Source organism: Elephantulus edwardii, unplaced genomic scaffold, assembly GCF_000299155.1.
Source record: "Elephantulus edwardii isolate Elephantulus edwardi_28Jun2011 unplaced genomic scaffold, EleEdw1.0 scaffold00059, whole genome shotgun sequence".
NCBI lineage: Eukaryota > Metazoa > Chordata > Mammalia > Macroscelidea > Macroscelididae > Elephantulus > Elephantulus edwardii.
Window position 1 is genome coordinate 10,129,592 of NW_006399809.1, and position 22,660 is coordinate 10,152,251.

The 22,660-nt window shown below is 37.8% G+C and overlaps 1 protein-coding gene across 1 annotated transcript in view; it reads right to left on the reverse strand.

Annotated features, from left to right (window-relative positions):
- Positions 1-22,660, reverse strand: part of ANLN (anillin, actin binding protein) — a 104,096-nt gene that overhangs the window by 6,639 nt on the left and 74,797 nt on the right. Inside the window, exons 17-24 of the mRNA XM_006887626.1 lie at positions 21,865-21,991; positions 21,299-21,347; positions 21,160-21,216; positions 20,518-20,556; positions 20,262-20,280; positions 19,207-19,319; positions 8,466-8,552; positions 1,018-1,125 (exon numbers count right to left, since the gene is read on the reverse strand). Of these exons, the coding sequence (XP_006887688.1) occupies positions 1,018-1,125; positions 8,466-8,552; positions 19,207-19,319; positions 20,262-20,280; positions 20,518-20,556; positions 21,160-21,216; positions 21,299-21,347; positions 21,865-21,991 (599 nt within the window). The remainder of the gene's footprint in view (positions 1-1,017; positions 1,126-8,465; positions 8,553-19,206; positions 19,320-20,261; positions 20,281-20,517; positions 20,557-21,159; positions 21,217-21,298; positions 21,348-21,864; positions 21,992-22,660) is intronic.

Genomic DNA, 22,660 nt, shown 5'->3' on the forward strand with positions numbered 1-22,660 from the left:
AGGGAGAGGAGCAAACGGGGGGTGGGGGCGGGGAGAAGGGTGCAACAATGAATGAACGGAATTCCAAAATCTCTGTAGATGTTCATTGAAATGAAAAATAAATTAAAGCATATATAAAAAAATAAAAAGTCAAGCCACACACACACAAAAAAAGACTAGTTATTAGGTGCCATCAAGTCGAGTGTGACGCATAGCTGCCTTATGAACAACAGATTTGAAGCCTGTCATGTCCTATGCCTCACAATTTGGTGTGAAGCTTATTTTGTCAGTTTGTTATATTTAGGGAGATCATTCGTTGCATATAGGGAGAACAGTGTTCTAATTTGTACAGGACTTATCTGTCAGTTTGCTATACAGAGATAATTTGTGGATTCCTGTGATACTGAAAAGCTATGCCACCAGTACATCAAATGCCACAAGGGTTACCCATGGTGGCCAGCTTTTAGTAAAACTCTCAGATTAAGTCAGACTAGGAAGCAGAACTGGCCATTCATTTCTTAAACAATTGTCCTCTGAAAACCCTATGAACAGCAGAGGAACTCTGATAGGTTTAGTTTTACAAAGACTACAGAAGAGCATTTCAGGAGAAAATGAACTTAAGTTATTTTAGCAACGGTAAAAACACAGGGAATGGCCGTTGTTGTCAGGTGCCATCGAATCAATACTTGACTCATAGCAAAATCATATCAATTTAAACTGCCTCCCATGGTTTTCTGTATTTATCTTTACAGAAGTAACTTATCAGGTCTTTTCTCCCAGAGAACAGCTAGATGGGTTTGATCTACGAATTTTTTGGTTTGCAATCAAGCACTTAGCCACTGCATCATCAGGGAATGGATATGGTATAAAATTTGATGCAAATATAACACATACAAAATTGTTTTCACAGCAAGAAAGTTCTCAAGGCTGTGTAAGTACACTCATTGGGCAAGATGGGTAGGAATGGGAACACTTACATGAAATACTACATGGAAGTTTAAAGAAACTTCCATCACTAACCAGCCCTATTAAAATTACCTTTCGTTTCTCATCATCTGGATATGTCCAATAAGAGATACAGTTTCCAGAAAGAACACACCATCGTCGGTGCCAGGCACCAAAGCCACTGACATCTTCAAATATCGTCTGGAAAAGGAAATGAAATACTGGCTTTAGAAACTTGGAAGATATGTCTTAATAATAAAATGTTAGGAGAAAGCTAAGATTACAGAAAGGAGCTCTTGTTTCAAAGAGACAAAAAACAACATCTACACCAACAACTAAGAAAATTTTTTTAAACAGAATGCTAAATTGACATGTTTCACAGCTTAAAAATCTAAGTGTATGATTTTTATCATGTCTTTTACCATACTATTATTAGGGTAGCTTTGTGCCAGAAAGTCAGAACCAACTCAAAGCTGACCTTTCAAGCAGATTATCAGAGGCTCTAAATCTTTCTCCCAGGAGCAGTTGGTAGACTTGAACCAGAGCATTTGGGTTGGTACTGCAACTAGGCAACCAGAGCTTGCTGTCTTTTACCAGAGGAAAGAGAAGTCATTATCTCAGATTTAAACATCATCTCTGAACCTTTAAGAACTTTCCCAATAACTAAACTCAAATAGAAATTCATCTAATTTTCAACTGAAAAAAAAAAATCCTAATTAAATGTCCCTAAAGGTGCTCCTCAGGAAAAGGATGAGCAATCTCCTTGTGTGTAATTATTTGCCTTTGAAAACCCGAGGGAGGCTCAGCTATGGGTCAGTCCTGACATGACGGTACACTTCAACCACTCAAGGTCATATTTTGGTTCTTACCAACTATTTTAAACTTCGACTTCAACTTAAGCTTGCACATAAGTAATTGAGGATCTGTTCCACAGCCCATAACCTTGTTCTGATTGCTGATACCAAGCTTCTTCATTGATTCCTTCCACAGATGTTGTAAATTTCACCTGTGTAGTTCACCAGGTGAGGCTCATGTATGCAGTTGCCATTTATTTTTTTTTTTTTAAAGGCATTTGCAATGAATAAATTGCACTGGAAGAAACTGATCATCTTTCTCCTGCAGAGCAGCTGGTGGATTCAAACTGAGTGTCTTTCTTTGGGTTGGCAGTGCAACTTTTACCACTAGATCACCAGAGCTACATACATACATCTCTCTCACACACACACACACACACACACACACACACACACATAGTGATGAAGGAGAAAATGCAGACTGCTCTGAAGGACTTGGCAAAAATAAAGCCCTAGGAATTGATGGAATACCAATAGATGTATTTCAGCAAACAGATGTTGCCCTGCATGTGCTCATTAAGTTGTGCCAAAAAATCTAGAGGACAAATAGTGGGCCAACTGACTGGAAGACATTCATATTTATTCCCGTTCCAAAAAAAGGTGATGCGACAGAGTGGGGAAATTATCAAACAATATCATTAATATCACAAACTACCAAAATCCTTCTGAAGATTATCCAGAAACGACTGTAACAGTACATTGACAGAGAACTGCCAGAAATACAAGCTGGGTTTAGAAGAGGTCATAACACTAGAGACATTATCGCCAATGTCAGATGGATCTTGGCAGAAAGCAGAGTAACAGAACAGTGTTTATCTGTGTTTCATTGACTATGCAAAGGCATTTGACTGTGTGGATCACAATATATTGAGGCTAACCTTGAGGAAAATGGAAATCCCAGAACACTTGGACCAAGAAGCAGTCCTCAGAACAGAGCAAGGAAACAATGCATGGTTCAAAATCAGGAAAGGAGTGCGTCAGGGATGCATACTGCCCCATACCTTTTGAATCTGTATGCAGAACAGATCATTTGGGAAGCAGGGCTTTATGAGGAGGAGTATGGTATCACGATTGGAGGAAGACTCATTAACAACCTATGATATGCAGATGACACAACCTTGCTTGCTGAAGCTGAAGAAGACCTGAAGCACTTGCTGCAAAAGGTCAAGGATTGTAGTCTTCAATATGAATTGAAGTTCAACATCAAGAAGATAAAGATTCTCACCACCGGGCCAATTGGCAGCATGGAAAAGAGACTAAGGTTGTTAGCAATAACAGCTTGCTCGGATCAACAATCAAAACTCTTAACACCAGCAATAAGAAAATCAAAAGACGAATTGCATTGGGAAAACCTGCTGTCATGGACCTCTCCAGAGTGCTGAAGAGCAACGATGTCAGTCTATATACAAAAGTGCACCTAATCCAGGCCATGGTCTTCTCAATTACTTGTTATGCTTTAGAGAGCTGGATAATGACTAAGAATGACAGAAGAAGAATAGATGCCTTCAAGTTGTGGTGCTGGAGAAGAGTCGAACATTGCAATGGACTGCCAAGAAAGTAAGTTGGTCTGTCTTAGAGAGGGTGAAACCAAGTCTCTCCTGAAAGGCTAGGATTTTGAAGCTCTGCCTCACTTACTTTGGACATAAGGCAGGGAAAGATCAGTCCTTGGAGAAGGACATCACACTTAAAGGAGTGGAGGGACAGTGTAGGAGAGGAAGACCGCAGATGAGATGGATTGATATAGTAACTGGGACAATGGCGGGATAGTGTGTCAGAATTAGTGAGACTGGCTCAGGACAGGAAAGGGTTCAGAATTGCTGTATATAGGGTCTTTATACATCACAGGAGACTCAATGGCTCATAACAACAATAACATACTATGACAGGTTTGGAAGCAGGAGTGGCATCCACTTCCTAAATAACATGCCTCTGGAAACTCTATGAACTTTTATAGATATTGATAGTTGTAGAGGGGCTTCAGGCCTTTTGTTCATAGGGTTGCTATGAGTTGTTCCATTTCTTTTAAAAAAATGGGTATGTAGAAAAAATTTTCTAATGCAAAGAAGATTAAGTAAGATGCATTTCTTTTATCAAATATTTAGAGTTCTGATAGTGCTGTTGTTTAGTGTTGTGGAGTTGGAACCAACTAATACCCATCTCTCCAGCGGGTTTTCAGAGGGAGGAAAACATCCAACCTTCTCCCACAGAACAGCTCTTGGATTTTAACTGCTTGCCTTTCAGTTATCAGTGTAATTTCTTACCACCAGAGGTCCCTGCAATGGCCTTTCGTCCCCCTCCAAGCCTGGAATTGAAATCACTCTTCTAACTGAAAATACCAGTCAAACAATAGGCCTGTGTGACGAGTAACACAGAGAGGAGCACACACAACAACAATCAACACAACAACAATCAACCACACAAGGTGATTAAGAGCAGCATTTGTTCAGAGATAAAGCTAAATGGAAACAGGAAACACAGCCAAGCAGGAAGAGTGCTGTTACAGTGCATGATTTGTTGAATAAAAACTCAATATATTCTGTAAACTTTACTTAGATCACAATAAACAGGTTTCTTTTTCACATTTAGGGTTATAATAATATGCATGCACGCATAGCACGCTTCATTTTCATTATTTCTCTTTTTTTAATACAAGGTAGAAGTAATTGGCAAAGGATTATGGAGATAGGTGACTTCTACGCTTTTTCTTACTACATCTTTGTAAGTATGAAAGCAATAGAAATGAGCTATAGGATTAAAGAAAAGTCAACTTGAAGAGATCTAACAAGCCAGTTAAGAGACCACTTTAAATATTTTATCTAGGTCAGCCATCATAAACAAATCAGCTACCATAAAATTTGCTAAGGATGTCTAAAATAAAATATAAAGATATGTACACAAAAAGAAGTCAACAGGTAAACACTGCCTTCATGCCAAACTTCTAAATGTTTTTTTCCAAAAATATCTAGTGCCACCTACTGGATTTATGAGAGAAAAAAAAATTGTTCCCTACTACAGTGGTATTTTTTCTGAAGTTCAGTTTACTTACTGCCTATGAGAAACTGCTAGAGAAAAACTGCTATGGGTTAGTTTTGACTCAACAATTTGTTTTTTACCAGTTAATGATATGTTGTTGTTGTTGTTATGTGCCGTCGAGTCGCCTGTGACTCATAGCGACCCGTACAACAGCCATAAACTCCGCTCTGTCCTGTGCCAATCGCACTGTCTCTGACACTCCCATCCCAATTATCCCAAGTCACTGAATAAATACATCTCATAGAGGGCCTTCCTTTCCTGCGCCGTCCCTCCACCCTCCCAAGCATGATGTCCCTCTCTAAGGACCGGTCTCTCCTCACAACATGCCCAAAATAAGTTAGACGGAGCCTCAGAATCCTTGCCTCCAAGGAGCCACCCGGTTTAACCCTCTCCAGGACAAATCTGTAGATGTGGAAATATTTAAGGCAAAGTATAGAGTTCGCGTGGTCACCTGATAAAGAGCTGCACTGCCCAGACACAGGCCATCTCTTCTCGTATGATTTACTGTCTTTAAAAACCTGCTGAAGAGTCAGTTATGGGTTAGTTCTAACTCAGCAGCACATAACAACTACAACATAGGCAACTCTGGTGGCTGAGTGGGTAAGTGTAATAGGAATCAATACAACATGAGAGTGACCAAGTTTGACTTCTACCAGCTTCATAAAGGGAACTGTCACTATCAAGAGTATCCATAGCACCATATAAATAGCTCCACAGACATGTAACCCCACATGCTCCACCACCTATTTTTACCAATCTTTGGGTTCAAGTTCATTGCAAGATTCAGAGGCTTTCCTCACAGTTGTGGGATTTATTAGAGAAATATGTTGGAGTGGGGAGAGCAAATATCACATAACATGAATCCAGGTTTACTCCAGCAATCCCAAACCAGATTAAGAAGGCACAATTCCTCAACTGGTGACAGTTCAGATTAAGTACAGCAACATAGATACAAGAAGTCTTTGGTTTCCTCAAGCATTCAGCAAACTTTACCTCTGAGCAGTTATAAGTCAGCTTTTCCTTCTATCATCTGGCAAGCAAAACCTTTAACGAGCATAATAAATGCAGGGTTCCTCTGGGTACACTTTGCCACTGTGTCTGCATGGCAGTGCTATAGACTCCACCCTTTCTCTACCACAGTTACCAAGGTACCTCACAGTCAAGGAAAGCTCACTCCCTTATATTGGTACCACAGCTGTTGATGATTTGCAAGATACTGTGTCCACAGTTAAGGTAGCTAGAGACCATGCTCGTAAGGGGGCAAACACAATGGCTAGAAAAGTTGTACCTAGAATCAAAACAAGTTAGACTTGAGTTAGGAGGACCTAACAACAACAGCACACAGCAACAATATACTTTGAAATTCTACCCCATTCAAAGTGAAGAAGATCCTCAACTAGGTGGATTGACACGGTGACTGTCACAATGGGCTCTTGTGTGTCAGGAAGGGCAAGGAGGCACAGGATAGAACAGGGTTCAGATCTGTTGTTCACAGGGTCACTATGAGTCGTACTTGACTCAATGGCACCTAACAACAACAAAATAGATAAACAAATGGCTAAAGAAATGGTTAAATAGTATATATGATAAATACAATAAAAATATTAACAGTAAAAAAACTAGGTTGGGGTTTTGAGTGGTTAAATTCATTAATATTTTTTATGTTTAAAACTTTACACAGGGAGCTCTGGTGGCCTAGTGGTAAGAAGCTGCACTACAATCCCAGAGGCATGCGGTTCGAATCCACCAGTTGCTGTGCTGGAGAAGGAGGGGTAATCTCCTCCTTTTCCAGTCAGATCTGATTTGACAGTACACACACATAAAATAATAATAATTTTTTTTTTTAAAAACAACTTTACACAATAGATTGTTAGGACAAAAATCACTTCCCATCCCACAAACAGTGGATATTCCACTTGTGCCACACCTTCCAAGAGCCTTTTATGTCAACAGGATCCCTGCCACCTAGCAAACTGCTTTCATGAAGATTGTTGTTATGTGCTGTTGTGTTGACTACGACTCAGTGATGCTGTGAACAACAGTTCTGAACCTTGACCTATTTTGAGCCAACCTCACTGTTTCTGATACCCTCAACCCTACTGTCACAGTCATTGTGTCAATCCACCTCATCCAAGTTATTTTCCTGCACTAACCCTCTACCTTTCCAAGCATAATTTCCTCCTCCAAAGATTGATCCTTTCAGGTAGCATGTCCCAAGTATGTGAAATGGTGCTTCAAAATCCTTGCCTCCTTGGGTTTCAGCCCCTCTAGGACAGAGCTGTTTATTCTCTTGGCAGTCCATGGGATGTTCAATACTCTTCTCTGGCACCACAACTCAAAGGCATCAATTCTTTTTTGTCATCCTTAGTCACTGTTCAGCTCTTAGATGTATAGCAAGCAATTGTGCCCAGGCACACTTTAGTCTCTAAACTGACACCGTTGCTTGCTGGCGCTTTGGAGAGGTCCCTAACAGCAGATTTTCCCAAAGCAACTCATATTTTTATTTCCTGACTGCTGGAGCCAAGACTGTTTATTGTAGATCTGGAATTGTTAACAACATAAATGTTTTCTCCATCTATTACAATACTACCAATTGGCCTGATGTTGAGATCTCTCTTTCTTTGATATTGAGATTCAATCCATATTGGAGACTGCAGTCCTTTACCTTCTGCAGTAAATGCTTCCAATGCTCCTCAGTTTTGGCGAGCAAGGTTGTATCATTTTCATAGCACAGGATGTTGATGTGTTGTGTCTTCCTCCAATCTCCTGAATGATCCATTCCTCATAGAGATGGAAACGATGTGGAGATAGGATGCATTCCCGACACACTCCTTTCTTGATTTTGAACCATGTAGTGTTCTTGAAGATTAGGATATTGGAAACTCCATGCAGCAATTCAATACTGTCCTTTATGGTCACTATAAGTGGGATTATTAATTGGTGGTGGCACAAAGGGAAGAAGAACACTCCAGGCCACTGCACAAGTTTTACTCTTTATCCAGAATATTTCACCCCTGTTAGTCTGCCCTTTTTCCCTGGTTAACCCAAAGGGATAATAAAGTTGGCCAGGGAGAAGTTACTTCTTCCATACTCACGGCAAAGGATTCCCCATCACGGTGACCACAAAGGACAGTGCAGAATTGCCCCACAGGGTCAGAGTAATCTTAATGACAGCTGTAATCTAAAGGGAAGCAGACTGCCATATCATTCTTCTGTGGAGAAGTTAATGAGGTCCAGTCATCAGCTTTTCATTTGGCAGCTCAGTAATGAATTGCTCCGTCACCAGACCTTTTACTTCTTCCACTAGCTTTCTCTACCCCTCTACCCACCCTCAAAACCTAATGTCCTGATTTAAACAACAATTTACACTCACAGACTATTTTCTCCTATCATAGTACTTACTGTCTTAGACTTGCCTGTCCATTTGTATTTTTCCCTACTAAACAAGAAGCTCTTTAAGTAGAAAATTTATATTTTACGGTCTATAATTTTTCCAGCACCAAGACAGGGACTGGCACATAGGAGTACGTAACAAATAAATCTTCAATGAATCAATTTGTCTATAGGGTTTTTTATTCCTTAGGAAAACCAAGTCTGTATTTCACTTATTTGTGAAATGAAAAAACAAAATAAAAATGATGTAATCTCACTTACTAGAAAGCTTCTTTCTTCAATACTTGAATTCACTTGACACTTTATTTTTAAATAAATATGTCCTTCCAAGGGAGCTGTAAAGGGTACCTGAATGAAAGAGAGTACAATGATTTACAAAACAATTTCAGAGAATAACCTTCTGATAAACCAAGTGTAAAGTCATGAAGAAATCAAATGATACATGAATCTGGGGCAAAAGATCTTTCCAGAGCACTAAAGAACAAGGATGTCACTTAGACAAAGACTAAAGTACGTCTGACCTACGCCAGGGATTTTCAATTGCCTCTCTAGTGGCCTGTTGGTAAGAAGCTGGGCTCAAACTCAAAGGCAAGTGGTCCGAATCCAACAGCTGGTCCATGGGAGAAGGATGGGCAATCTCCTCCCCTGCGATTTACTGCCTCATAACACCTGCCAGAGGCACGAGTTGATTCAGCTTGACAGCAAATAACAACATATGCATGTGAACACTGGACTATGAATACGACTGAAAATTTGTGCCTTTGAAATGTGTTGGTGAAGGACTATCTAATGGCCCATGAATTTCCAAAAGAAAAAAACATATCTGTCTTGGAAGAAGTGTGCTAGTAACAGCGGCTGCAACAATGAGGCTTGGGCATGGCAACAACTGTGAGGATGGTACATGTTGTGCATGAGGTCACTACAAGCAAAACCAACTCCATGGTACTAATAAGAGAAACTGTGACTAGAGGACACAGGGGATCCTCCGCCTTTTCAAAGCTCCCTTCACAAAGATTTCCATTAGCACCTATTTTCTTCACTAACTAAAAAAAAAAACCAAACAAAAACCTTAAAAATTGAAAGAGGGTTTTCACTGTCATGAAAAAAATGGCTAAAGTGTAATTTCTTTGGCAGTGAGTGATAAAGGGGCAGGCTGACTGGCAAGATGGATGTCCTCAAGCTCCTTTCCTGGGAATTACACTCTGCATCTCGGTAGCAAACTTTGAACTATGTAGTGAACACTGTGTATTAATGTTACTTTCAGTTTTACACATCATTTGGTACGTGATGTTGAGAAGGAATGCTCAAGTATTTTTTTTCCCTATAAGTTAATGGTAATTTTTTTTGTTCACTTTACATCATGTTGAGTTTATGAATGTTTTACAAGAATGTACTTCTTTCAGATAGGAGTGGAACTTTATAGATGACTTAAAAGTGCAGCATTTTCTAAAGCTGCAATGTAGAACAGGTGACCCAAAACTTCCAGTGGCTCCTTAATAACGAAAGCTTTTGAAGGACTGCTCTAATCCATAATGAGTCAGTCCAGGAATCATTTTCATCCCTCGGGGCATGAGTGGGAAGAAGCTTGCAACAAGCAAAGGAACTCTGCAGAGATAAGAACTGGTCTAACCCTTTAATGGTGGTATCTTAATGGGTTGTGGAAATAGCTGGGCATCTATCTGCTAAAGCTTACCCAAAGGAATGTTGCTGTGCAGACACAAATGGGCATCTACTTGCTAACTAACCCCAAGGAATATTACTGAGTAGGTTATAAAGCTAAAGTTGAAGGCAGACTGGAAAGGAGAAGAGAAAAAATAAAACTTGAAAATTTCTAAATCTTGTTGAAAGGTGAGACCTGACCTCACTTTCAAGATATTTAAAACCAAAGCTGATCCAAGAGTAAGGGTAGAACTCAGACGCAGCTCAATTAACCTCTGCTTACATCAAAGGGATTAGGCTTAATTCAAGCTCTTTAAGAGATTAAAGTGCAATTTCTTCCCAACCTCAATCTCTACTATTCTTGTATATCTAGTGTTTGAACAAAAACAAAAGAATTATAAGAATGTACAAAAACCAGAAAATATAAACTTTAATTGCAGATCCTCAGATGATCTCAAGCTTGTCATAGGAAGACAATCACTTATAAATATGTTTAACAATTTGGAAGAAAATATGGCCATGAATGGGCAAAAATAAGGAGAATTTAAGCAAAGACATGGCATTTCTAAAAAAAAGAGAAAAAAATGTCTACATTTGTAAAAAAAGAAAAATTCAGTTGAGGCTTAACAGTAGACTGGGCATTATCTTAAAAAAAGAAAAATCATCTTGAAGGCTGGTGGGTAGAAATGATCCAAAATAAGAATGAAAAGACAAAATGAGTATAAAAGATTTTTAGGAAAAAAGCCAACAGTCTAACATATATTTAACTAGAGTCCTAGAAAAAAAACACCACAAATGAATATGCGGAGAGATGAGAACTTGACAAGACTAATCAAACATATCAACTATAGATGTAAAAAAGATCAGCAAATAAATAAAAAGAAGCCATAGTCTCATAAGAGCCAATCTGCCAAAAATTAAGAGTTGTTGTTTGCTGTGCAGATGGAACCAACCCATAGCTCACCCTCCAGTGGGTTCTCAGAAGAAGTTAATCATACCAGAGAAGAATGACCATTCCACAGCTTCTTACCACTAGAGCTCCCTCAAGTCAGAGTAGAAAAAAAAAAAACTTAGAGTAGAAAAGACAAAAAATGATGGCTGACTTCTCAGACAAAGTAGAAGCAAAAATTAAAAGAACTTAAAAAATGTTATCTTTTAAAAGGCAAAAGAAAAAAAAAACAACAAAAAAACACCCATCAATCTATCAGTCCATATGCACAGAAAATAACCTTAAGAAATGAAGGTAGTATAAAAATACTTCTGAAATATCTGTCAGAAAAGAACAAATACTGTATGTTGCCACTGTTGTAGAATGAGGCTGACATCAGGGTGGCAGTAAGACTGAGAAAAACTGGATAAATTATGTTTACTGCATTGAAGCTGATGAGGGAGAGAATAGTTTTAGTGTAATATATTTTAGGGCATTATGATTATCATAAGAGTCTGGAATGAGGGTTGCAGAGTGGAGTATACACAGGGTGGGGGTGGGAGTGTGCGAGGGGATTGTATACCAATGAAGGAGTTTTTCTTTTGCTTTTCAAGGAGAAGAGCGAACTGGAGGGGGGGTGTGGGCGGGGAGAAAAGTGCAACAATGAATGAATGGAAATCCAAAATCTTTGTAGATGTTCATTAAAATTAATTTAAAAAAAAAACTTCAATAAAATAAAGGGTACAGAATCCACACCAATAGAGCTATTTTATAATAAATACTAAAGGAAGTTCTTACAAAAGAGGAAATTATCCAAGACAAAAAAAGAGAAAGGAAAAACTTAAAAATGCCAGAAAGTGGAAATGTAAGAATTCTTTTACACATATTTCAAATTTTCTTTCAAAAATTGGTTAAATGTAATCGTTTGTTTCTGTTACTTTTTGTTTTTTCATTTGTTTGTTGATGAGCATTTCAGTTGTTTTCATTTTCTTGCAACTGTGAATGATAGGCGATGAACATAGGCGTACATTACCTCTGTTCATGTCGCAGCTCTGAATTCCTTGGGATATATTCCTAGCAATAGAATAGGTGGTTCATACGAGATTTCTATGTTCAATTTTTTGAGGAAACACTGTACTGCCTTCTTTAGTGGTTGTACCATTTCATAACCCACCAGCAGTGCATGAGGTGTGGAAGAAGGGAAAGAAAAATCACTAGGACAGCCAGTATTAGTGGGTGATGGGGAGGTGGGAAGTAGACAAGGTATAATGGGGTCTTGATGAGACAGGGTAATAGAAGTCACAGATCAATAATAATTATAGAGAATACTATTCATAGAAATGATTGTATAAAACAAAACGTGAATGAAAAAATGCAGATGAATATTGTATAAAAGTGAGTGATTGTATACAACATAATAAAAAATTTAAAATCATTTTAAAAATTTTAAAAATGGTTAAAGAACATAACAACTCAAGTACAGAGTGGAACTTATAACAAAAGTAAACAAAATGGAATGGAATGAATCAGAAAAATGCAAATCAAAATTACAGTAAGGTCACTATTGTTGTGTACCAGAATCAACTCATAGTTGACCTTCCCGTGTGTTTTCAGAGGCTGAAAACCGCACGTAGGAGACTGCTCATACTTCTCCCTCAGACTAGCTGGTGCATTCAAACTGCCTGCTTTTGAGATATAAGTACAACTCTTTATCCACTAGGGCTATCAAAGCTTATGTATGAATATTATTCAATCAAAAAGAAAAATAAAAACTGTGCCATGAACAAAACTTTAAAAACATTCTGTTAAGCCAAAGAAGTTATAAACGAAAGGATAAATATAGTACGAAAACATTTCTATGATTACCAGTTCAATCTGTATGCTGAGCAAAGCATTTGAGAAGCTAGACAATATATGAAGGGCAATGTGGCATCAAGATTGGAGAAAATTCATCAACTACGTATTTTATGCAGATGACACAAGCTGAAAGACAAGAGAACTTGAAGCACGGATTTCAGATCAAAGTCTACAGCCTTTCATATGGATTACATCTCATTATCAAGAAAATAAAATTCTCACCACTGGATCAAAAGATTGAAAGTGTCAGCTATTTCATTTTACTTGGATTCACAATCAACATTCACAGCAACCACAGTCAAGAAATCAAAAGATATACTATATTAAGGTAACATGCTGTCCAAGACCTCTCTAGAGTTCTAAAGAACAAGGATATCAGTTTACAAACTAAGGTGCACCTGATCCAGGCCATGGCCATTTCTTACTCCCTATGCATGTGAAAAGTTGGACAATGAATAAGGATGACAGAAGAGGAATCAATGCCTCTAAGTTGTGAGGTATTAAAGAAGAGTATTAAGTATCTCACAAACTGAAAAAAAAAAAAAGCAAAACAAGTCAACCTGGGAGGAAGTGCAACCAGGGTACTCCTTACAGGAAAGGATGGTGCAACTTCATTTCATATAATTTGGGCACGTGGTCAAGAGGGGTCAGTCCTCGGAAAAGAACATCCTGCTGGGAAAGGTGGAGGGACAGAGACGAGAAGAAGAGTCTCGAGGAGATGGACAGACACTGTAACAGTGGGCTAGAGCATATCAGAGATGGTGAGGCTGCACAGAGTGAGTAGGGTAAGGTTCAGGTCCTTTGTTCAAAGGGTCATTCACCGTCGTAGCTGACTCCATGGCACCTACGAACACAGCAACTGAGTGGAATTACTGATTAATTAATACTACAGTTCTGAGTCGGGTAAGGTTATGAATGGAAGAATATGGTATATATCACTAACTGACAAAAGAATAAACAAACCTGTCATAATAACCTTGGAAAACAGGATAGACTAAGTAGCTTGAGGGTTAAAATCCTAAGCAGTTAACTGAGAGATGGTTGTCCCCAAGATGGTTGTCATCAAGTCAGAACCAACTCATTGCTGACCCTCCAGTGGATTTTTAGAGGCAATGGTTTGCACAAGAAGAGACTACTCATCTTCTCCTTAAGAAAAGCTGGTGGATTTGAACCATATGCCTTCAGGTTGGTGGTCTAACTTCTTACCAGTAGAACACCAGAGCTCCATTAATTGAAAGGTAGGTGGTTCAAACCCAACAGTGGTTCTTTGGGGGGAAAGTAGCTGGAGATCTGCTCCCATAAAAATTATAGCCTGGCAGTTTGGCGTTTCCTAAAAAAACTGAAAATGGAAATTCCATATGATCCAGCTATTCCATAGCTAGCAACAGACCCCAAGGAAATTAGAACTGAGACACAAATGGAGATTTGTACACCAATGTTCTTAACAGCCTTATTCACAATCGCATAAAAAGAGCCCAAATGTCCAACCACAATCAAACGGATTGAGAAATTGTGGTACATTCACATGATGTAATACAGCACTCAGGAGCAATAATTTCGAAAACTACTACGAAAGTAGTAACCAAAAACGACTGGAACAGCACATCAACAGAGAACTACCAGAAGTCCAGGCTGGTTTCAGAAGGGGTCGTGGCACTAGAGATATTGTAGCTGATGTTAGATGGATCTTGGCTGAAAGCAGGGAATACCAGAGGAATGTCTATCTGTGCTTCATTGACTATGCAAAGGCATTTGACTGTGTAGATCATAACAAACTGTGGCTGACTCTGAGAAGAATGGGAATCCCAGAACACTTGATCGTTCTAATGCGAAACTTATACTTGGACCAGGAGGCAGTCGTCAGAACAGAGCAAGGGAACACTGCATGGTTCAAAATTGGGAAGGGCGTACACCAGGGATGCATCCTATCTCCATACCTCTTCAACCTATACGCAGAACAGATTATCCGGGAGGCTGGGCTCTATGAGGAGAAATGTGGGGTCAGGATTGGTGGATGATTTAACAATCTGCGTTATGCGGATGACACAACCCTGCTTGCTGAAACTGAGGAGGACCTGAAGCACCTGCTGCAGAGTGTCAAGGACTGCAGCCTACAATATGGATTGAGGCTCAATGTCAAGAAGACAAAGACTCTCACCACTGGACCAATCGGCAGCATCAGGATGGATGGTGAAGAGATTGAGATTGTACACAGCTTTAGTTTGCTTGGCTCCATAGTCAACAGTCTTGGCACCAGCAGCCAGGAAATTAAAAGGCGCATTGCCATGGGAAAGTCTGCTGTTAGGGACCTCTCCAAAGTGCTGAAGAGCAGTGGTGTCTCTCTGGAGACTAAGGTGCGTCTGATACAGGCCATAGTCTTCGCAATCACCTGTTATGCATCAGAGAGTTGGACAATGACCAAGGAGGATAGAAGGAGAACTGATGCCTTTGAGCTGTGGTGCTGGAGAAGAGTACTGAGAATACCATGGACTGCTAGGAAAACAAATAGATTTGTCCAGGAGAGGGTTAAACCGGGTGGCTCCTTGGAGGCAAGGATTCTGAGGCTCCGTCTAACTTACTTCGGACATGTTGTGAGGAGAGACCGTTCCTTAGAGAGGGACATCATGCTTGGGAGGGTAGAGGGACGGCGCAGGAGAGGAAGGCCCTCTATGAGGTGGATTGATTCAGTGACTGGGATAATTGGGATGGGAGTATCAGAGACAGTGTGATTGGCACAGGACAGAGCGGAGTTTAGGGCTATTGTACACAGGGTCGCTATGAGTCGCAGGCGACTCGATGGCACATAACAACAACAACAACAACACTACGAAAGTTGGGAAAGACTGGAGAGCATTATGCTGAGTGAACTAACTTAGTCTCATATGGACAAATACTGCTTAAGACCATTACTGTAAAAATAGAGGATAACTAGTAAAGCGTGTAAAGGTGGAGAGGGGTGGGAGCAAGGGGGGAGGATGAAAAGAGGGGGAAACCACAGGGTCGCACAATTTGGTGAGTAAAGGAAGCAGGTAAAAGAAATGAGAAAGATCTGCTGGGGATCTAAAAAGACGGCATAATAGTGGGCATAGTTAAATGGTGACTAACTTTACAAAATACAATGAATGAGAATGATTATATAAAACACAATGTGAATGAAAATAGTGTGGAACACAATGTATATCAATTTTGTATGCATACCAATATAAAATTAATTTTTTAAAAAATAAAAATTACAACCTGAGAAAGATTGTATGAATATAGAAAGTCTTCCATTGTCCCCCACAAACTTAGAATACCTAGACTAAATAGTTTTAAGTACTCTCTAATATAATCAATAAGCTACTGGAATAAATATTTGCTTCCCCTTACAGAGATAAGACTAAAGTGGTTATCCCAATTAACACTCTTGGCAACAGAAGTCAAGTAATCAAAAGACATGTTGAATTGTAAAAATTTGCTGTCAAAGATTTCTCCAGAGGCAGTGAGGTCAGTTTGATGTCAATTTGAAAACTAAGGCATAGCTGATTCAAGCCATGGTCTTTTGATTTACTTCCTACATATCTAGAAGTTAGATAATGACTACTGATGGTGGATGAACAATGCATGCCTTTGAGTTGTGATTTTGGAGGAGACTACTGAATAGCTCACAAATGGCCAAAAAAAAGTAAACAAATATATCTTGGAGAAATTGGAGTCAGTTTGTTTCTTAAAGGGGAAAAATGATGACACTGCATCTCTCATACTTTGGATATGTTTTTAGAAGGAGCCAATCCTTGGAAAAGGGCATCATTTATGGAAAAGTGGAGGGAGGGTCAGCAAACAAGAGGAAGCTCCTCAACCAGATGGACAGACACAGTAGCTGTGACAGTTGGCTCAGGCACCACCCCTGGGTGGTGAGGCCAACACAGGAGAGGGCAAGGTTCAAATCTGCTGTTCACAGAATCACTATGAACCGTGGTGGACTTTGCAGCACCTAACAACAACTACGCACAAAAAGCCCATTTGAGACAAGTTTTGAATCTAAATTGTATTACATTTGACTCAGAAAAAAAGACTTTAAAGTGTAAGACACAACCAATAAAATTTTTATTCGATTTTTAACTCAATCACATGGTTTACTATTTAAGTCACTAAAGTAACAAAGGAGTCAGTAAGAGAATGAAAATATAATGAAATTATAATGTGTAACATTTTGAATTAAAATGACAGCTAAACATGTTTTTTTTTAAAAAATTGGGGAAGGGTGAGGGGAAAAAAAAATTGATAAGCCGAAAACTCAGGTCAAGTGCTGCTGAATCCATCTTCTGAGACCCACCATAGATAGAGCATCCAAATTCTAAAAAGTTAAAACTGTTAAAAGTTGTTTGGACTCAAGGAAGAACATTCATGGTACAGCACTAGACTGTCAGTTTCGTTGCTGTGATACTAAATACTGTGCCACTGGCATGTCAAATGCCATAATGGTTACCCCTGGTGGACAGGCTTTGGTAGAGCTCTCATACTGAGATAAACGTGGAAGCAGGATTGACATCCACTTCCTAAACACGCCTTTGGAAACTCTATGAACATTAGAGAAACAGTGATAGTTATAGAGCAGGGTTCAGATCTTTCGTTCATGAGGTTGCTATGAGTTGTACTAGACTCAACAACATTTAACAACAACAATGCACTGTCAAGTCAGAACCGACTGATAGCTGACCCTCCAGTAGGTTTTCAGAGGCAGTAGATCAGACAGGAAAAGACTACCCATCCTTCTGCCACAGAGCAGCTAGTGGAGTCAAAACACATGCCTTTGAAGTTGCTGCACAGCTTCTTACCACTAAGCCACCAGAGCTCAGTAGAATGGCTGGTGGATTTAAACTGCCATTAGCGGCAGGCAAGCATTTCATTTCTTTGCCACCAAGGCTTCTCACATTTCAAGATAGGTTACTGTTAGATGCCACTGAGTTGAAAATAACTCAAAACCACCCTTTAAACAGCAGACTGAAATGCTTCCCTACCCTGTGTCACTATCATGATCATTGCCATGCTCAAGCCCATTATACCTAGTAACTTTTCATTTTAAATATAATCTAATACTCAAAAAAACACAAAGCCAGACTCGTTGCTGTCAAATCAATTCCAGGTCACTGAACAAAGTAAGACTGCCTCATAGAATTTCTAAGATCACAAATCTTTCTAGTAACAGACTGCCACAACTTTGCCCATAGACTAGCTGCTGGGTTTGAACCACTGACTGTTCAGGCAGTAGCCCAGTGTTAAAGAACCTTTAAAAATTATAACATCAAAGAAAGAACAGAGGAAAGAAATCCCAATACCAAACATGCATGAAGAAAAGCAGAGAATTTTCAAGGAAAGCTTTAGAGAAGTGTAAGAGTGAAGGCAAAAAATGTCCATCTTCAAGTCTGAAGAAAGAATAATGTAACGTCCTTAATTATTTCAAATAACTCGGAAGACAGGATATTTGTTAGTAAGGCAAGCACATGTGGGCCAAAATTAATGATTATTTAAAAACTTATTAGTTTAAAGCAAAGAAAATATGGCAACCTTTTCCTGGAACAAATATCCCAGTAGCTCTCGCTCTTTTACATCATAATTTATCTAAAATAAACAAAATAAAAAAAATAAAAACACAGAGAAAAAAGAGCTAGGATAACTCTCTTGTTACACCAGGTAAATCACCAAATAAAGTTACACGGGTTTTTAAAAATTAGCAAGTTAGGGTATGTTTATGCACTGATGATAATGAAAACTGCACATATAGTATGCTTTGTCAAAGAAAAGAAAAATGTTACACAGAATTTAAAGTTTGATCATCTTCACCTAATCTTCTAATTGATTAGAAAAATAAGACCTCAGAAAAATGAAGTAACTTTGCCCAGAGTTTAAGAGTAGATTCCTCATAGAGTGAAAATCAGAGATCAAGCCACCTAATTTCTGTACTTTATTGTCTCTACATTCTGGCAACAGAAATTGCTTGCAATCTTTTAAAATATGATTGCATTATATCACAAGAGTTATCCCAATAGAGTGAAGTTCTTTACCTTTTAAAATGGTATTGTTAACTATATAAAAGCTTAATTACACCACCTGGTAAAGAAGCATTCAACAGTGACATAATGCATAGCTGAATAGTAAAGATTTGACTTTGGAGAGAGCAGTACAGGAAGAAAATTCCTTCAGTTCATAAGTACTCTTCTAAGAGATACATCTAGCTCTCTCTAGATTTTCAAAACTAAACCCATAAAACACTGCTCATTTCAAAATATCAGTTCCTATGGGTAAGATGTTATGTAAATACAAAGTCTTACTTGCCTTTTATAAGTATTAACAGAAAAGATAGTTAGAAAGGAAAAAGCAGATGCTACCTTGAAAATGTAATTATTAAGATACAAGGGAGAAATATTTCCATCATCATGCCTAGTTAAAACTACAATTCAAAGAACACACAATGTCAAAGAGTCAAATTACCTGAAAGCACTATTGCATATCCATTTGTCTAATTTTGCTAAAACTAAAAAAGATACTACTACCCCCTTATAGATAAAGCTGAATTACCTTGTCCAGAGCAAATTTAGTGCTCCCCAGTGAAGACAGTGACAGTGTGTGAGATCCAGCAAGGACAAAGTTGCTTGTGCGCACAGCACTGAGGCCACCTGGGCTAGCCATCGCTGTAAAGAAAGAAGAAACCAAGTTTAGTTCAGTTAATTTATAAATGCAAATACAGTTCTAAATCCCATCACAATACAAAGAAATTAAATAATCAGAAAAATTGCTTTCTTTTCCAATTTACAACACCAAGTGCAAGATGAAGATTTCAAGAAAGTCTTTTAAATATGGGAGAAAAACTTAAAGAAATCATCAAAAAAAGTCATGAAACAAATTATCAACATATGTTTAATGAAACAAAACTGTTAATTATTTTATGTTCACTTAAGAGAGAGACAGGCACTTCTAACTTTTTGGACAGATGTTTTTTAAAGGACATAGAACATAAAAATTCTCATAAAAGATATAGAAAACATTGCATGGCCAGTGGAGGATAGGAGAGATGTTCTCTACAATTTCTTTTATGCTAAAACCCATCCCCCAAAAGTGAGTGAAACCATATCCCGATATCCTTTGGAAAACTGAGGCCTACAGCATTCTAGAGAAAGTCTTTTCTTCCTTATTAGCATCCCAGTAACTAGTGAACTTGAAATGTACTATTCTGACATGATACACGCCAGTCACAACAGGACAAATACAAGAATCAGTTCCAAGTAAAGCTCTCATGGCTGCAGAGTAGATTCCCACTCACTCCCAGTCCATAGACGGGCAGAGCTGCCCAGGGGGTGTCCAAGACCCTAAGTCTTTACAGAAGCAGACTGCCCTATCTTTCTTCCCGACTGCAGCTGGTAGGTTCAAACAACTGATCTTTTGTCTATCAGAGCTTAAGCAATGTGAATCATGACTATGGTGTTTTCTGATAAAGGTACAGCCAAGGCAGCAAGTTGTTCAGACCAGTGTCTTACAGGTTACTAACAAAACCAATGTAGATGATCTATATAAAAATACAATTGCTTAGTTATTTTTCTTATTCAATCATTTCAAAACATTAAAAATTCACTCACCTGAATGAAGGTTACTTTTCTGAAAAGTATGTGAACAAGAAATAAAAGTTTTATTAGCTAGAAAACATTTGTTTACAAGACCATATTTTAGAAAACATTTTCCCCTAGATAAATTTTCTAGAACTCTCCCCTATTAGCATATTTTTAAAGATTACCACAGTGCTAAAGTTTAAACATTGTTAACCAATTTACTATGCTATATGCAAGATAAAGATTTCTCAAAGAAAGGCAACTATTTTTTCAAAGCTCTACTTACTGTGGTTGCAGATGTAAAGAAGCGCTTTGGAGTCATATTCTAGAAGAAAGCATAGCACAGTACATTCATTTCCTAGCAAGCGTGATCCAGAGCTTAAAGTCAACCTTGAGATATTCTCACATTCAAATAATTTTTAAAAATGAAAATAATATACTTGAGTGCTTCCTTAAAGCTTAACCTACCTTAGTCAATCCATTCTAAATTAAAGCTAAGGAAAAAAACCCATTTCAATAAATAATTTGAAGTAAAGACAAAACTGTAAAGACTGGTAAGGCTAGAAATCAAGCTAGACTCTATGCCTGTAAATCACTAGCCCATTCTTGTTAAGTACTGGTTTACAGGACTTAGTGAGAGTTCATAGGGAAGCCTGGAGGAAAGGGCTGAGTTATACAAGTTCACGTTCAAGTAAGCATAAAGAAAACAGAATCATCTAGCCCAAGTACACCCTGAATGTCCACTCAAGATTACGATTATTCACTATCAAAGCTGTTCATTTTAGTTATTAAATGAAAGAACTAGAAATTTGAAAAAAAATTTTCTAAAACATCATAATCATTAACTTTTACACATAAATTAAAACTTGTATAATGACATCTCTTATTTCTTATTATAGTTCTTTTACCAAATTTCTTGCATTCTCACCTTAGATTTGTATGATTTTTTTTTCTTATCAGGGCCTAAGGAATCTTTCTTTTGTACCTACATAAAAACACAAAGCATGATTAATCTAAAAATCAAACTTTAAGACTACTGGTTATTTTAGAAAGTAGTAACTGCTTACCAAACTATAAACTTCAATATTAATTTCAAAGTCATTGGACACATCTTGCCTAGAAAAATAAAGTAAGAACAACCTCAAGTTATGCCATTAAAAATAAAATCTTAAGTACCACTATAAAAAAAAAAGACAATAGCCTTGGATAATTGAAAAGTATATAAAAATTGTTAAGGATAGTCTGTATTTTTCCTATATTACAAGTGTAAAATATTTTCCTTAATATTTTATCACTTAAGATCCTCAATAATAAAAGTATTAATTTTTTTCCAAATGGATTTTTAATTTGAGTTTGAACAAGTCCATGACACTAAATGTAAGTTGTTCTTTCATTAAGATTAAGTAAGTATATTAATAATTTGAAGCAATAAATTTATAAAACAATTTACTCTTCATATTTAAATGTGTGCATGGGTATGTGTGTTTGAGTATAAAAGCTGCTAATTAGGGCATTTGTTTTTATAAAAACAGGCAAACGTGCATTTTCAAGACTTTAACTGCCACCTGCATGACTTAAGACTATAAATATGTTCTTAAAGATATTAAACTCAAGAAAAGATTAATTTACTTACAGAGCAAATGTAGTAGTGAATGCAAGGGCATCTCCATTAAGAGAGTTTGAAGTACTTGCTAATGGTGTGGCCACCATATTTTCAGCTCCTGCTTTTAGTATAATTAAGTAGTAGTAATTTGCTGCATCTGCAAAAAAGTAATCACATTACACAATTAATGTACAAGAATAAAGTCAGATTGAGCTATCAGCATTCTAAAAAACCAAAGGAGTAAAGTACTACTTACTGCATTAGTTATTTCAAAACTAAGATTAAAACACTGTTCTTATATTAAATACAGAAAAGAATTTTAATACATACATGAATTGTTTCTTCACTATCCCTATTATCTCAAGGTCCATATCCAATTCCCAGTAAATTTCTACGTGCTTCTCTCCCCTCAACCAAAGCAATAACAGAAAAGAACTGGAACCCAAAGTCCCCAATGTCGGCAACAGTGCTCACACATCCAAAGCACTCCAGCCTTTACTTCTCTAGCACCTACAACACGGAAAGCCCTTCCTATCCTCAGAGACTGCCATACGGATAAAAATAGTAAAAGATCTTTAAAAAAAAAAAGCTTAGCTGACATTTACCAAAATTTTAATTTCATTAAGTTAATTATCCTTCTCTTTTTTTTTTTCTAACTTCTGGATGCTATTTCTTTTTATCTACTTTCCTTATACATAATTTTTTAATAGACTATCGTTTAACATGAGTGTATAAAACAAAATGTACATGGATGAAACACATTTTTTAAAAAATAGAAAAACGGGATGAAATATGTTTATGGCATTGAAGTCTATGGGGGAGAGAA